Source organism: Ptychodera flava, chromosome 6, assembly GCF_041260155.1.
Source record: "Ptychodera flava strain L36383 chromosome 6, AS_Pfla_20210202, whole genome shotgun sequence".
In the NCBI taxonomy this organism is placed as follows: Eukaryota; Metazoa; Hemichordata; class Enteropneusta; family Ptychoderidae; genus Ptychodera; species Ptychodera flava.
In genome coordinates this window covers 44,382,793-44,401,253 of record NC_091933.1, presented here as the reverse complement: position 1 = coordinate 44,401,253, position 18,461 = coordinate 44,382,793, and the positions used below count along the sequence as shown (strand labels likewise).

At 35.3% G+C, this 18,461-nt stretch overlaps 1 protein-coding gene and 2 long non-coding RNA genes across 3 annotated transcripts; all 3 read right to left on the bottom strand.

Moving 5' to 3' along the window:
- Positions 1–3,671: 3,671 nt before the first annotated feature.
- On the bottom strand, positions 3,672–10,798 carry LOC139136008 (plexin-2-like). The gene is made up of 9 exons (XM_070703827.1): positions 10,790–10,798; positions 10,136–10,272; positions 9,466–9,648; positions 8,243–8,333; positions 7,626–7,874; positions 5,958–6,134; positions 5,196–5,371; positions 4,435–4,529; positions 3,672–3,762 (listed from the first exon to the last, which is right to left on the bottom strand). Exons 1-8 carry the CDS (start codon positions 10,796–10,798, stop codon positions 4,499–4,501), a joined length of 1,053 nt encoding a protein of 350 aa, XP_070559928.1. The 3' UTR covers positions 3,672–3,762; positions 4,435–4,498.
- A 115-nt stretch (positions 10,799–10,913) lies between these two features.
- On the bottom strand, positions 10,914–14,181 carry LOC139134361 (uncharacterized). The gene is made up of 3 exons (XR_011552798.1): positions 13,963–14,181; positions 12,176–12,363; positions 10,914–11,041 (listed from the first exon to the last, which is right to left on the bottom strand). It is a non-coding gene; the product is annotated as an uncharacterized lncRNA (long non-coding RNA).
- Positions 14,182–14,364: 183 nt separating this feature from the next.
- Positions 14,365–15,597, bottom strand: LOC139134360 (uncharacterized). Its single transcript, XR_011552797.1, has 3 exons — positions 15,483–15,597; positions 14,874–15,008; positions 14,365–14,542 (listed from the first exon to the last, which is right to left on the bottom strand). It is a non-coding gene; the product is annotated as an uncharacterized lncRNA (long non-coding RNA).
- Between the last annotated feature and the right edge of the window lie 2,864 nt (positions 15,598–18,461).

Genomic DNA, 18,461 nt, shown 5'->3' with positions numbered 1-18,461 from the left:
ATCGAGCGGAAAGCGAGAATCTTAGGCGATTAATCTCATTACTTTTTGATCACTTCAATCAATGGAGAAACAGAAAGCGAAATTAAATTGTCTTTCTGCATTAAATATCATCAACAATTATCTTGTGCACTTATCAGCATTGTAAATGCAAAATATAACCTATTTGAGATGCTTTACGACACATAGATGGCGATAAAGGCAAGTTGAAGTGATAAGATTTATTTAATAATGTGGTATATCCTACCTGTCACATTTCCATGATCGAGTTACATTTCCGTCACTGATATTATGTTTCTCAGCTAGGCTATCCAGCATATCAAACATAAACTTGATTGGAGCAGGAAAGTTAGAGTGGTGTTGTTCGTCCAATGTAAACATGTTCTCAAAGACCTTGTTCACCTTATCTCTCGTGGAACCCTATTGTGACATGAATAAAGTTTTACACTGTTTTCTAGAATAGAGTATTCTTCAACAGATAAATTGTGCCCATATTCATATCTTGCTCAGACATAGCTTCAACTTCGCCGATTGTTCTTCTCGCTACATAATACCTAATTCTTTGTTGATGAGCCCAGTAATATATTTTTGGGCTTTTTTGTTTGTTTTTGTTTAATTCAAGTATAAACACGTGAGTTTGGTTTTTTGAAATGTACGCTAGAAAAATGTAGATAGGACGATTCTTCAAAAAATTCAAGAGTTCACAACCGTACGGTTTACAGTTGTGACGTAACGAGCCCTCATGTATAGTGCTCTTTCGCTGTTCGGTAGTACACCCGATCAGTGTAACTAGTGTCATCAATGTAAGTTACCCTGAGTATTTCCTGAGGTTCTTCATTAGCCTGTGCCGTCATGGAAAGAAATAGCTCGAAGATGGATTCCCCAATACAAGTCTAGAAAGAAAAAATGAAGTATGAATGTTTAATCGATACTGATACGATGTGGCATGATGATATTATATGCTACTCGAAACTACAAATACAAACACAAACACACACACATTATATATATATATATATATATAATATATATATATAATATATATAATATATATATATATATATATATATATATATATATATATATATTTGAAGTATACGGATTTCCTCGTGGGCAATTACAGTGCTCGGTGCGGAAAGCAGAGTGTTATAAATAGACAAAAGATATATAATATATACTTTTACTAGTTTTTTATTTTGATGGTGAAATTTTAACTTCAGTAGAGTTCTATTTTCTCCTGGCTTAAATATTTCAGTACTGGTTGGTTTTCTTGCAGCTGTCTCTCCACTTTCAAAGAAATTGTTTGTCAATTTGTATTGTACGCCATATTACAAATTTCTTACGTTTGCACGTGATGTACATCGCATTCAATATATGCAAATCAGCTTGTAGGTGTCTGTCACTCAATGCATTTCAACCTCTGCTCTGGTTGGTTCAGTGTCATTTCCATCTTGACAGTCAACAAGTGAGTACAGTCTTGCGTTGTTCTACAACTCTTTGTGTAGTATAGACCCTCGTGTTGAGTCCGAGGTCAAGTTACCACTAAATACTTTTCTTAGAGTTTCGCTTTTCAAGTTCGTTTCAATTTTTTAGCTTCCCTTATTTTCTTTTACATGCTTTTATAGTCTGTTATCCGTTTATTTCAGTTTTTAACCCTGATAAAGTGGGATTAAGTCCACAAAACGTCGGAAAATAAAATTTAGTTTGTAGTGAAGAACACTGTGTCCTATAGAGTTGGTGCTGCTTGACCTATCCTGTCAATATATATATATATATTATATATATATAATATATATATATATATATATATATATATATATATATATATATATATATATATTATCATTCACATTTTTATAAATTCAAATCATGTATCTAATTCCATTTAGTAATATATCTTTTATGAAAAAGAACAATTTTGTAACCACCCTTCCTTACTAAACCTATAACAAATTTCAGTTATATGAGAAGAATCCATTCTTGCATACTTCTATAGCTATTATACTGAACAAAGATTAATCATCGGTTTAAATTGTCCTTTACGGATAAAAATATTACCTTTATGTAAGAATACAATGTAATTGCAAACCAGGCATTCAAAATAGACTCCATTATTGTGTCGTTCCTATCAAGAAGGGAGATACATTAATTAGTAAAATTGTCAGGCTGATCCAATGCCTAATGGAAATGTCTTGGCAGAAGAGATTTGTGATTAGTTTGCTTTGTGAAAATACTTCTAGACAAAAATAACACTGTACTGAAATAACAATATTGTTGTATTTCAATATAACATGACTTCTACCTTTCAAGCAAAGACTTTGCCTTCTTTGTCCCTTCCGCCTTGATTACAGCATCAGCAATCAGTTCTTTCAAAATTCTGTGAGGTAATTTGAAAAGCAAATATTAGGCACGTGCATTTATGTCTATCTGTGTGATTGTTTGTGCTACTACCTATCTGTGATTAAGACAGTTGGTAAATGCAACTGGACAGTTGCCCTCGAAACGCACGCAAACAGGAATATCCTGCAATCTAGTACTGTATTACTTCACAATGACATATACTTGTCAATTTAAACTGCGATACAATCAATATCTGTTCTGCAAGTCTATACATAAACTGCGATACAATCAATATCTGTTCTGCAAGTCTATACACAGAGTCATTTCACTGTACAACGTCACAAGTGCTGAGATATGCCATAATTTGGCACTGATAATCAACGAACTTTTATTGATATGAGAGATGGTTGGTGCTATGTGTAAAACACGCCTATCACGAAAGTCGGTATCCAAGTGAGGTAATTGACGAAGCTACGTGGACTATGTTCGTCGAATATATGTGATTGTAAATCGGTCCATGCTGTGTGTTCAGCCAATGACGAAGTGAAATGAGTAATGTTGGCCAATATTTTCAATTTCATCGTATCAGTAATACGGTGATATGATAGAATGCTTGCGACATCACGTAAACTTTTCTATTTCACACAATACTCACTCAGGTAGGTAAGTCACATTCTTCTCGTGAAGAGCTATTGTCAGAAGATTTCCGATTGCCTTTCTGGAAAGTGAAATTTGCAATCAATAAGATGTTAGTGGATATTACACATGATCACCGCTATAAAAATGTTTTGGTACACCTAAACTGACTCCCGTATGTTCGAAGTGGATTACAGACATGTAGGTCAAAATTTATTCAAACACAGACACAAAATACCACAGATCAGACAGCAAAGCATCGGTACAACTTGCCATGCTTTGCTTGTTTCTTTTTTACGTTTACAACTTTCCTCACGGAGGTAACCAAAGTACTCCGCATCGCACTGAACTAATCATCACAGTTTCAATTGACATGATGAAAAAAAGTTAAGAAAGCACACAAAAACGAAACAAAACAACAAACAACTGTCTGCACTTTGGGTGACATGGGGCAACTTGGGTCCATTGACCTTGCAAGCTCATTAATATTGGAGCACCGTTACTAACCTGCCCCTCGGGATAGAGTAGCCATGGTCTATATGAATGAGTGGTATTCATTCTATGTCTACTTTCAGTTCAGTAAAATCATTTCCCATTTTTGTTTGTCTAGCTACACAATAAAAGAATAAGGTTTCATGTCTATGCAAACAAATATCTTGGTATGACTCACTTTTGATCTTTCGTCAATCTTCTTTGTTGTTCCAGGGTGCGGACTAACACAAGGCAGAAGAACTTGTTGATGAGCAGAGAGTAAAACTTTTCTAAATCCATGGTGCAATTAGTATTAATCTATAAAGTATGCAGAAATATTTGATCATTATGTACTAGGTTGGGAAGAAAAGTTGCCTATGTTGGGAAGAAAGATGCTTCAAATATTCCAAACACAATGATTAACATGACTTCACCTTTAGTTACTGATGAGATAATACAAATATCACATCAGATAGGACAAAATCGCTTGAAAATGTATGTATAAAATTTATTGGTTTCGATACTAATTCGTCTGTCATTGAAGTCAGCGCGTATATCAGGGCCGTAAAGATTAAACTCACATGCCCTATACCATCCTGCACAATGGTTTGATTACCGAGCGGAGCTGTTACAGTTATGAATTAATAAACGTTTTCCTATCTTCCAGACTCATACTACTTACATTTCTTATTTAGATTAATTCAAACAATATAATCATTAACAGTGGTATCTACGTTTAACATGGAAGAGTGCCAAAGTACAAAGAAATTTAGGTTCCATCTGTTCACAAGACATGCACAATAAATTATGGGGAACAATCTTTACATACCCTGATCATGGTAAAACCTAAAGAATGTGGTATAGGTATTTATCACAGCTTTATGGCACCAGTGATGAAAAAAGGACGCAAAAGAACGAAAGAACTCGAACACGTTAACGGAAAAAACTTAGGCACATTGAATTGTCAGGTCGTTTATTGACGAAACTTACAGGTAAACTTTCATGGAGTCCTCGGTTACCAGTGTGTAGATCATATACCATCTTTGCAGTATATTTACTGTAGTCTGAGAATGGAATATTCGAATCTTGAAAGAGAAAACAATATACGTTATGGGAAATATTTTAATGGTAACATAAAAGAATACTACAGCTTTTGAGGCTGCTATAAAAGTGTAAAAAACGATAAATTCAGTTGTTAATAATGTCCTGTTTAATTGATTTACAACTTCATATTGGTTTCATCTTTTACATAACAACATTCGGGACAAACATCAGTTTGTAATTTGTGTAGCTCACAGCGAATAACGAGGGTTGCTAAATGATAACCTCATGCGAGAGAAAATATTGACGCTTACTTTTGATGTCATGATATAATAGCTTTTAAACATTTCTACAAGTTATATACATCATTGTTTAATGGTTGGGAACGTCTTAATATTTTAGAAGTGCCCTAGAATAATTGATTTAACGAACGTTTCAATTATATGTCACCCATTTGCAACTTTGCTCAATTAAGGATTAAACATATTGTATATATACATTTGGAGATATTTTGTCAAAAACCTGAAAACACCGTTGTCATGTTTTATTTTGAGAAACAGTAACATTATCAGTTACATATTTCACGTTTCAAAAATACAAAATATGTGTTTCAAGAATTGCATCGCCAGTTACAACTTTGAATGAAACTGAAATTATACTTTGTCAAAGGCTACTTCTACATGCATGCTTAAATGGAATTGCATCCTTACCTGGTCCGGCCCTCATTTCGATAACCATTGTTTGCAGTCTGTTTTCGACTTGTTCTATCTGTCTGTCCAACTTTTTGTTTCTGAGATAACATACTATAACGATCACAATAGTAATGACAACCAACAGCACAAAGGCGGTAACTAGAACTCCGATGAACCCGGACGACATAGCCTGACTGATGAGAGGATATTTAAGATACCCGATGAAGAATTCTAAATTTCCGACTTCTACCTGCAAAGAAAAGACTCTTGTATATATTAACATACTCACGAATGTCTAAAAACAATAGTTCATGTTGTTTCCTACCTCTACCTACTTGGAATATCACAGAGAAAAAGCGGACATCTTAGTTAGATTGTTGTAATTGACTCAGGGCAAAGTTAACCTATCTCACACCGCTAATTCTTTATGTTCATTTGTCTTACTGTTCATCGATTTCACGGTGTATTAAGAATTTTAACAAAAAATCTTACATTTGTCCGTCATTCCGGATCTAAGACGTTAATCTGAGCAAACGATGGAATGATGGCCTACACAGTAAAATCCAGATTTAAGAGAAGTCGTCGCATCATCACTTCACAGATCCGCATTTGGGTAAACTGTTCGTCTAATTATAGAACACAAACAGTTCCTGTCCTCGATCTTTCTTCATTAAGATAGTGCAACCTCTTCCTCACTCGACTCAGTACAGAGATAAACTCAACACTGTCGTTGAAATCTAAGCGGATTGCTGTTATTATTAATATCATTGCCTAACTTACCATCACCATTGGGAGATCATTCTCTGTTGGACTTCCACTTTTGTTTACCCCTTTCGGTTCATCATCTGGAGGAATACAATTTAGTTGGACGTCCGACAAACTGACAACCCTGCATTCTTCTTGTCCAATAGTAACTGTTACTTCACTTTCAGTACTGGCTAAATTCAAGTTTTTCCCCTGCAAAGGAAGAAAAAAACCTGGTCATACGGTTGAAGTGCAGTTATTTAGCTGTACAGTAACGACGACAATGTGTTTCACAACAACCCCTGATTTTATGAATTTCTTTTGACACCGTTTGTATCGATCGGATATCATTTCCCTGTATATATTTTTCAGTTTATCACTACGTTGGAAAATCACAATCATTTTGCTTCTTTAGATATATTATGAAACTGCAATGCCATAATCTAAGTATTTTGGATAGGGTATAAGGGCAAACGATAATTTAGTGCTACAAGTAGCCTTATGTGAAGAGAACTTTTGAAATAATTCTATGTCTACATGTCACAATTTGTATTCATACCTGACACATTGCAAAACAAAACATCGCGTAAATTCTCATCTTCATTCAATAAGTGTAGTTCAAAATCAATTCGTAAGACGCATTTAGTTACTTAAATTAAGTAACTCATGGGAAAATGATGGTACCAAACAATTGCCGTTCATGTGTTCGTTGATAGCGCATGGCATTTCATCAATATTCAGTCAAAGAAAAGTCAATATGACCGCTTGACGTGTTAACCTGCATGCAAGATAAATATGTCAATAAAGAACAGGGGATTTCCGTAAACGAGTTCTGAATAAATGACCTAAACTCCGTTTCAGTAGCTTTCAGACCGGAAAGTGTCTCGTCAGTTCTTAAGGTGAAGCACTACGAATTACGTCAAAATTAGGTTGTGGTGTCATTTTCTTGAAACTTTGCACAAATATTCTTTGAAGTTGTGCAAGTGCAAAAATGAAATAAAAAATGGGGGTCACCACGCTCGTTTCCATGGAAACGGACGTTAAAATGGCGTCGTTAGAAATAAATAAACATGATATAATTCACTTAAACTAAAGAAAGCAATTATAAAACGCTTAGCAAATGAGTTAGTTTTAACAAATACCAAGGATTAAGATCAATATCTATCGAATGTATAGTTTTCATGATGGTTTGTAAAGAAATTTTAACATAAGTATCGATTACAAAATTACGATATCGAAATTATATCACTACATAATTTTCGAACTTTCTTCCTGTCGCTTTGAATGGTGTCATTTTGACCAAACTTGGCGAATAAAATCCTGACATAATACCATTTAGTTTACACTTTTAATGAAAGGGTGTCACCACGCTACTTTTTACAATATCTCCAGGTGAATGGGTAATATGCGCCAAGTAAACGGGAGAGAAAGGTTAATTTTGCGCTCATATTGAATAAAAATCAGCTTCCTAGGGGGTCAAAATATGACAAGGTTAAAGGTCACATGTATTTCTAAGAGACTGGGTCAAAAAATTAGGTAAAAGCGCAATTTCAACAATGACAGGTGATGTTAAATACATGCGCTGCAAAATAACCCATTTGCGGCAGGCTGGAGTTAAATCTGCGCAGAAACGTTCTAAAGCGTGTGCGCGTCCAAATTCGTCGCTCTTTACCTTAAATGTATTCGGCTAGAATTTTTAAATACCTGAACAATCAACTGTCCTCCTTGATGTTCCCTGATATTTCCTTCTTCTGGAAATGGGTAATATTCTGGATCAACTACGATCTCAAAATCAAGGTCAAGTTGCCTGACCTCCTCCACAGCGTCCATTATAAATCCTACGGTAACCTCGTTATCACCTTTGGTCTGATTATTCCGCAATGACATTGAAATGTCGACGGGCGGTGTGGTGCAAGTCATTTCACTAAATGAGCGAACGTCGCATGGCTTTTCCTATACAGATTGATCAAAACAAATATTTTGTAGGACGTAAAAAGTTTGTTTTTCGATATGCTGGTATAGCAATACTAGCTAAGCCATATGAGAGATAATCGATGCATTTTCCTTAACTATTACGTGATTTTTAAAAAAAAACATACAGTGATTGCAGAATGAAACTAACGACATTATTTATTAATAATGACCTAAGAGATAAGAGGATAAAACGTCAATTAATGTTGTACGTTCGGAAATAACACTATTGATCAAGCTAATCCAGCCAGTGTAGTGACATGTGTTGTCCGCTAAATTATCTATACTATTTAGGTAATGAGCCATGTGGTTAAGCTAATCAATTCAGTTCAGCTGTATTCGTTACTTACCGATACAAATGTTCTTCCAGCTGTAATCAACATTCTTGGCTTCCTTATTGATGTGAAGTACGTACCGGTGACGTTTATTTGGCGACCACCACTACAATCAATGAATCATAAAAACCCGAAAAGACATACTAATCAAACATGAAATGATTCAACTCTAAGTCAAATTGTAGAAAAGACGCCTCCGTCGAATGCATCCTATGTTATAAAATACGAAGTAATGCATTATTACGGACAAGGTCTTCTAATTTCGAGACATTATGACGCATTTTACTTAATTGCTTGTATATCCACTTATGTATCATGTCTTGAAAACACAGTCTGTAAGCTGCAACTTACAGACACACCAGTTTTATTGAATACATTCTACTTAAGAAATACGTAGTGACGCACTATTACCGGCAAGGCTTTCTACTCATGAGACATAATATGATGTACCTGATGTGTACTTTATTTCTTTACTTATTAATTAGTTTACGTAGGTCTGATTTGATCAGTTTTCCGAAGACGTTATACTGATACATTTCAGAATTGTACCAAACATGAGAGGTCGCATGTCTTGTAAACACCGCCTGCAGGCTGCAGCTTACAGATAAGTTTATTAGAGTAGAACAAGTAAGAAAAAGCGAGATTCAAAAAATCTGTGTTGTTCAGCTGAAAGTAAAAAGAACACTAATTGTCAATAAAAAACAAGTCATGTACAATCCTGAACTCAATCATGTACAATGTACAATCATATACAATCCTGAAATTTGTCAATATCACCTCTTCGCAAAACTGATCGCGTAAGAAATGCATCCAATGAAAGCTTGTTGCGTAACGTCCACACGTTTGTGAGGTAAACGAATTAACTTACTTCATTTCGCACTGAAATAAGGTATGTTGAAATATCAATTCCACGCTAAAATCTGACGGGAGGTATTGTCACAAAATGAAAAATTCAGAAACACCCCAGTGGAAATGTAGTAATTGCAAGTCATGAAAGATAGACATGTCCTTGTACCCATCCTTATTAAAAGCTTACTCAATACGCGAATGTCCATGGTAACGTTTTTAAATTGATTCAATCTTCTTCAAGCATTATGAAGTAAAATTGTTGAAAGTTTATTCGAAAACGGAAAAACACAAATCATAATAACCAGATAATATAATGAGAATTACCTATCGTAATTTTTATTTGTTACTGATTTCAATACTATGAGACCTGTAATATGAAAGCCACTCACCTCATCATACTTTCAGAAGGATTGATATCGGTCACAGTTGGATCTTCAGTGAAGGCAAATTTCTTGCTTTCGGGTGCCAACCGTTCAGAACCATCAAAATACATTGACAGTGTAGCAGAATTTGAGATGTTTGTTTTCGTTGTGTTGCAAAATACTAACGTTTCATTGACTATATCCTCCGTCCTAAAATTGAAGAATTACTTCATAAGGGTGGGAATCTCTGGTTTATCAATCCTCTCGTCCTTAAAATTGCCGATATACGGGTAATTGTAGACTATCTTACATAAACCGGAGCTTCTATTCTCTGCCAGTAATAGTACTGATATGTCCTAAACGTGGCCGATATACGGGTAATTGTAGACTATCTTACATAAACCGGAGCTTCTATTCTCTGCCAGTAATAGTACTGATATGTCCTAAACGTGCTGGGTAAGCAAGACGCATAGCTATATCAACTGGGTATTCCTGCTAAGTTAACTTTACAATTAAGGATTTGACAAAATTGAGTAGCGAACTAGAGGGTATAGGAGACTCAAACGAAACAGTACTCAACCTGTTTAAGCAGAAATCTTTTTATGAAACATAAATATCGTATTTTACTTCATCGCTTGCCAGGTAACATACAAGACACGATATCTTCTCCAATAGCATTGTTTCAAATCTATCTTACCTATTTATCATACAAGATGATCCGCTGAAATATGCTTCAATGATTCTGCCAGCATTTACGTATTCCCCATGTAGAGCCACTATTGTGCCACCAGACTTTGGACCAAGATTTGGAGAGAAGTTAAGTACACTTGGGTTCTAATAAAGAAATTTTGTAGGGAAAGTTTAAAATTCCTCAAAAGAATAGTCGTTGTGGAGAAAGGGTGGAGAAAAAATGAAATTCAATAGAAGCAAATGCCAGAAGGACATGGTACATTGTTAAACTTACTTACCCTGTACGTAAACTGATTGCTATCATATGCCTGCAGTTGGTCGCCATTATTTGCGATAACCGTCACTACAATATCACCTGTAATGTCAGCTTCAGCCGCAATTGTTTTGCATTCAAGTCTACGTGATGAAAAAAACACTTGATTTTTTATCGCGAAAAGGCAAAGACTCCGAAATAAAAATTTATTCAGCTTCAATAATCATTACACAACGTAATATATTTGTCTATTTAAATATGTTTGCTTTACATTTAGAATTTAAGAGATGATTTTGACATGATGGAATTGTACGCAACTTTCACGTAACACGTTCTTTCTCAGGTTCCACACATTAACAAGCAGCTTTAATCGTTTGTATGCAAGGATTATCATTTTATTCCCCTCACGGTGCGCATTTCGAATATAAATTTGACGCGATTTCGAAGATTTATTTTTGATATAATTGTGGTAACTTTTTTCAAAGTGGGAAGCATCTCATAAGACTCTTACTTTTTTGAAACTCTGTATCTGTCTTGTAGATGATCACAAGGTAAATTGGCCACCGTTACATTGACTATGTCCGATGCTTGTTTTCCCAAGTCTGTACCTTGAATGATAATGTCTGTATTCCCTTCGATCGGACCAGACAACGGCCAAACCTGTTGAGAGTATATTGTTACTTATAATTTGTCTCAAAATATGTCATTTTGTGAGATAAATCATTCTCATTCCAGATAGAACACAAAACCTATTTTACTAGTTAACTTAGCGTCAAAACAGCAATCAAAAACGAAGATTTAGAATTTTTTTAACTCTAGGATTCGAACGCGGAATCTACGTCACCTCTATCCATAAGTTTGTATGATGGAATTTATTATGTGGAGTAAAAAAAAAAAATTTTCTTTAGACTTTCAACTTCAATAATATCGACTAATTATCTGCTCCTTGTCAAGATGTAGCCTCATTGTACGCTTATTAAATGTTTTTTGCAAATACCAGAAATTGGGTCGCGATATCCTCCCTAATAATATGTTATTCTACATTCAATATTTTGGGTTCTGGTAAAATTTAAGGTAGTTCGCGACTTTAAAGTTAAAGACTTAAACTTATGTCAATATTTTCTAAAGCCAATTTTCCGACTCTCTTACAAAATCACGCATACAAATGAGGGTGACTGTGCAAATCTTTGTACCGGAGGAGCAAAATGTACTAATATTTGAAATTCAAAATGGCCGCCTCCCCGTGTTAGCTCGATGGGAGAAAATTCCAAATACAATTTTTTGAAATCTAATAAGCTGAAAATTTTATTTACTCAGGGAGCTTCAAAATGAGCCCCTTAAATGGTAGATCTGTTAGTGAAGTCCGAATATCTGCCCCAGAGGTTGTAACCTTAATTTTTCGAATTGCATCCTCATAAAATACAAATTAGTTTTAAGAGAGAGACCATTGCTCACGCCTACGAAAACGACGCCAGACGAGCTGGACCCTGTCCCTTCAAAGAGTCTTTCAGCACCTAGATCTGTTACGTATTTCTTGGTTGTTACTGTGACAGACGGAAGAAATTGGGCGAGAGTACATTAAAATATATTTCTATACAAATCAAAGCTTTAACTTCTCATACGCCTTAAAAGTGACCTGACACAATTCGCAATTATTGATCATAATCTGTAGTAAATTTTAATGCCTAAGTTAGCACCATCAACCACATAATTTTGACTAGTCGGCATATGTTCAAGACGTACTCAGGTGATACTTGATAGGAAACTATGACATTTTGATCACAATTCACATACCTGTGTAATTGTTGGCAGATCACAGTTATTCAGTGTACCAAAAGCCCACCAATCGGAATCGCAGTGTTCTTCAATTTGACACTTTTTGCTTTCTTCACACCAACCACAATTTAGTGGAAGCCTCGTAGTTATATTCGACAAACATTCACTGCAGTCTCGGCGATTTATTGAACAGTCATACAGCGTTACTGGTTAAGTACAAGAATGCCATTTTTAACGTCTTAGGCAAGTAAATTTGAACAACGTTAGACCATTGAAAACCTATCTGAGTGCTGTTGGCACCATAATTAAACACGAAGTAACCTACTTGGAATTATTCTGAGCAAATGGTTTTTAATATTCATTTCAATATTGTCAGAAAATCTATTTTGAACGAACCAAGGATAACATAGACGTTAGTCACTGTGTAGATTTTGCACTTCTGTCGTACTACTGTTTTATAAAATATTGTATTATCAGAAATGAGTTTTCTGATTTACATGCATGGCGAGCTAGAATATTTTATACAATTTGTTTCAAATGACGCCTTAAAGCATTTAAAGAGGTAGATGATGTCCTACTATCTTTGATGACGGTATATCAATTGCAATTCTTGTTTTTCTCCATAAATTTTTATTTGATACCTATTTAGCTTTCCCATATAGCGCCAACATGTCTACTAGAGTACACTTGTTATCGTTTACACTGAATTCTTGCACAATCAACAAGTTAGCAATAACAATACAGTCTATATAGTAGCAGGTCAAGATTGTATACTGAATATTTTTGCGGAGCAGCTTAAGAAACAAACTTTAAGTGATATTTTGTGAACAGACCAACCTGCATTGATGATAAACTAGCGGAGTTTATTACGAATAAAAGCAAACCACAGGAAACTGCACATGAACGTAATAACATCAAACGTTTTATAAAGTTAAACAAAATCTATTCGATGAATCCAAGTAAGGTAAAAATATGACTACCACTACAAAGATTGGAAGAGGGAACCTTCGGTCAAGCAAGCGGAGTGGTAGGAGACAGTTGGTGACCTAGAACCAAGGTCAAGCAACTGCCCCAAGGCTGGAATCCATCCTGCAAGACCAAAAGTGTGGGAACTAGCATTCCTGAGTAATAGGGGTCAGGATGAAATCCAAGGCCCCTGCCTGAGAAAAGAGGTAAGGAGAGATAGGTGGAGAAAGGGGCGGAGGCGGGATTGACGACAGTCAGCCTACAGTGAACAGTGACAACTGAGTGAATGAAAATGCCAGAGCAAAGATTGCTGAGGCTGTGTACCGTGTGCAGAGGAGGAACTGATAGACTGAGAAGAATTTTGTAGGGAGACAATTGACAGGTTATAGTTATCAAGGAGCCGGAAGGAGCAGTGTGGCAAGTTTACAATAAACATCTGTAAGAAAAACACAGATTACACTGCAAAGAACAACGAACACGATTGGAACTAATTTGAGATAATTGGATATTCATATTTTTCAAATTTCTTAAATGTGTTAGGTGCCCTATAGCTGAATGTTACAATATTGCAAATAAGTCATAAAACAAGTGTGTAACGTTAAAAGAAAAGCAGATGAGCTTGCAATTGTAGATGAAATCGACATTAATTCACCATCCAATTATCCCAAATTAGTTCCAATCGTGTTAGCAGTTAAAAAATTATTAATAGTTACAAAGTTACACCGATCACAAAAAATCTCAGAATATTTTCATTATCGATAAACTGTTCTTTACGCACGCTTATCGCTCGGTCTTAAACTTCAGCTTTAGCTACTGAATAATTATAACTAAATGTTTACCTGTGTAATCATATAGGTCGTCAACTACATACTGGCCATTCCACCTCAGGATGAGATGAACTTGCATTTCTTGGACTGGAGACTTGTAGGTATACTATATAGAGAGATCATCAGTGATACGTATACAAAGCACAAAAGTCAGCCACAGTACAGTGCAATGAGAGTTCAAACCAAGCTGAATAAATAGTGACCAATACAGGAACTCTAATTTACTTAGTAAAAAAATACGGTGTGGAAGTATATTGGAGTGTTCTCCTAAGTTGAACACATGATATACACCGTGTATATGTGTCTTTAAAAAAGTGATGGAGTTGATAAGCGTTATGTTAACATGCTACCCGTCACTCTGTTAGTGATTTGCCTAAACAGAGCAAGAAGACATTGATTTTACAGTAATTTTACAATCTCGTGGTATCTATAAACGTAGATATGTCGACTTATTTTAATGTTAGGTTGCACTTTCTAGTCAACACAGATGTTCAAATACCTTTCTTGGGTTGCAAGTCACCGATGTCTCATTATGTCTTGTTGCTGCGGTAATCTGGGGTTCATCTTCAACCATAAGAACACATTCGTAGCCCTTAAGATGATTGAGAATTATGCAATAAGTTTAAGTTATTTGTAAGTAAGAATTTCCCGTCATTGACTTATTCATCGTTCTAATTATGAACAACTCGCTCTTTCATCCATAGCTGTAGATATTTTCTTACATTACAGATATAAGCTTTTGTTATGGCTGATAATACGATCAGTATAGACGATTTTATTGGCAAACTTAATATTCAGAATTCAGATGATATTTACTCGAGTGGATAGCGTGGCAAATACATATGACATAGTTCGCCGATAATTTTATTTCTATAAAGTTAATGATATTACTTGTTTGCGATTGATGCGGTAGTGATACCTACCTTATTTTCATATAAATTTACTGTGTCAAGTTGAATCTCTGCACGAAGATTGACTGGAATCAAAACTTCTTCAGTTTGCATTTTCAGTTGAGGACAAAATGACTGGCCAGTGATGTTGCTGGTATTGAATAGATTCTAGCGAAAAGAGGGTAAGCAAGGGAGAACTTAATAAGCAATGGTTTTGTAAATATGTTAAGTCGCCTAGTAAGTATTTTTACTCGCACATTCATCATTAAAATGTGCGGCTGAAATAAATGATAGAGATATGAAACTATTGAAAAAAGAAATTGACATAAGGCAACACCTATATCGTTTATTCCTGAGACTAGGAGACCGTTATTGATGTTTCGTACAGTGTACAATGCGATTTATATCGCGAAGGATTTCGCTTGACCTTCGTCATAATTTTTACATATGCCTAACTTTGTCTTCTGAGGCTACAGAAAAAAGTAAAGCAAAGCCTCAGCTGAAAAAAAATCAACAGCAATCGCTCATACGCCATATAAATTTTATGACGAGTCGAAACTCACAATTTCGACCAAAAGGTTACATAAATGGGGAACTGTTACCTAACAATCTAAATCAGTCATCCTATATTACATAACTTACATTGTCCCCAACTACAATCGACATGGAATCATCCCATTGACAAATGTCTAAATAATGTGTACATCTGTTCTCGTACACACACCAGTTACAGCTCCAGTTACTGCTCACGCAAGAGCTGCATCTACAGAGGGTTTAAACGAACTGTTCGTTAGTATATTTATGCAGAGATGTATAATTATGAACTATTTATCACCAATGCGTGGCTGTATTTACCTGTATCTGTCTGATATTTAATGCAAATGCGGACAAATATACAGGTAAATAGACTGTATTATTTGCCTTTCCATGCAGTAACATATATCTGTTACTGCGTGGAAAGGCAAATAATACAGAGTCATAATCCGAAAATGATAACAACAGTCAAAGCAATGAATGCATTTCCGCATTCAAATTCTCCGTGCAAAGTAGCCCGTGCAATGATCTTTGAGGTAAGCTCACTAATGGTTTTATTTCATGTTGTCTTATCAGCAACACATATTACCTAACTAAATTTATTGCTATATAGTCTTTCTTGTGTTCAAACTGGTACAATTTGAAACAAATATGATCATTATGGTTTGAAATCAAAGATACATTTGTCTCTCACTCTCTCGTTTTGTGTTAATCTAACAATCGATAATACCCTAACAAATATGTACTCACGACATGTGCACGTTACAGTCGTAAAAGTGAAAATCTGTGTGAACAAAATCTTCTTCTGTTTCGTTGCTTCTGACATACAGTTGTATAGTCGTGTGATCTGGAAAGAATAGTAGTCTTAGTTCTGCAGTTTACTGGCTTATAAAATATTGTTCGTGAAATTTTTGAAATAATTGCAAAATATGATCGAATTGTGAACTTAAACACAAACCTTCGTGAAAAAAAAACACAATTGTCGGGGTTTTCAGTCTCAAATCATTAAACCTTGGCAAAATGTTACAAGCTAAAGGCAAATATGTTACATTGAGTAAAAGAAATTTCAGAAAATCCAGCGTCAAGTAATAATATCCGCTCTGTTTATCAGACTAAATTTTCTCTATTCGTATTGCATCAATAGCCCTTTCTAACGTCTTGCGCTAGTTGCTTAAGGTCTTTGTTCAGAAAGAATTCATATTTCCATTCAGACTAGGCAGTAAAATAAATTTCTTCAATTCGTTTTTCCGTCAATTATTGCGGCTGAATATATTTGTTTGCGGTGGATTTGGATATTTCTGGAATTAATACATCCTCACTATCGTTTTATATGTGAACGTCACTTCGGCCAAATCATAAGGCAGATACTTTCGCAAGGATCATCACATCACGTCCTTTGGTATTTTGAATCTATATGTGGTTCAAGCATATCGTTGTCAGCGCTAACAACAAATCATTTACAGAGCATCCAACCAGATAAACACAACGGCTACCTTGAATTAGTCCCTAATTCATCATACTGACCTTCTCCAGCTGGTAACTTCGGCCGATTTTCTAATGGTGGTGTGTAACAGGTCAAGTTATGATCGGCCTTATCGGCAGTTGTTAAATACAAGCCATCGTAATTGCAAAGATACGTATCAGGACTGTCTTTAGCCGGTAACTCAACCATTAACAAGGTTATCTGAAATTTACGTAAAAACAAATAGATAAGACTGGAACCATTTTATCTGAATATTTGTACCAATAATATATTGGTTACACTTGAATTCTTGAATATGTCTAACTGTGCTTCGTCCATGAAATTTCATTCAATACTTGTTTAAAATTTTCTTGTATTATTCATTAAGTAGTCAAATTAAATGCGTTTCTTCAGGTTGCTGTTACAGTAGTACATAATAACACGGTCCCTCTATCAATTTTTCGATATTGACTCTTGTTGAATTGTGTACCACACGTAAAATAATGTAATTATATTTAAGTATCTTGACACCCTTTGAAATTAGAACTTCCTCACCTGATTAGTCACATCCACAGGTACTCCGTCTTCAGGCTTAATTGAATCTATTTTAACACACATGTCCTTGTCAAATATGTTCAGCCATCTTGATGTTTCGTTTGACCTTGTACAGTTTTCCTTATTAGAACACCTGATGTGAAATTTGAGAAATTTGAGAAATTTGTCAAAATCATTACACACTATACATAGAGTAAATCAAAGCGTTAATATATGACTGATTATTCTACAGAGTATCATAGACAGAGTGGCAACACTTGCATGCCTTTTGTTCCATGGTCGTCTCGGTAGACTATTGGCTTTTCATATTAAAATGAGCTTCAAAGGTGTTAAACTTTTTCGAGGCTTTGTTTGTGGTTGATAATTACACGAGATTATGCGAAACATACGACGAGATGGCATCGTACTGCCAGTTGCGTAGCAAACCATAGTTACTTTGTGAGCTCTCAGGCCAGAAACACTGCTTCACGCCAATCAAAACATAACACGCCAGCAGTTTCATAAACATGTCCTTTCTTGACGCACGTGTAAAAGACGGTATGACTGACCGTAAACCATTGAGTAAAACCAGACAGTATCGATAAAAGACTTTCACATTTGGTTCAAACACACTCATTATATATTCATAAAAATATGAGAGGAATTTTTAAAACGGTAAAACCCACTTTCCTGAAGCTCAAAAATCCGAAAATTTACCGAAGGGTGCATGGTCGGCACTCTTCGGAAAAGAAAGTCAAGAGCTTCGTGAGGCGAGGCAAACATGGATTGCTTCGTAACCGCTTCACGCCTTAAACAATAGCTGTTGCCATTCTGTCTATGATGTTACTCTGTGATTATTCTTAAAACAGTTATAACTTATACATTTCTGTACTAATTTACCTTTTCTCCAAGGTACACCATCCACAGTAAGGATCCATTGACTCCATACAGTCCACACAGCTTGGAAACTGAATACACTCAGATACTTTGACTTTATGAACCTAACAATCAAATAAGAATACCTTATTAGACAAGTATAATATTTCTAATTGAAACATATGCGAGTTCGCTCTGCATTAAAGCAAAAAAAT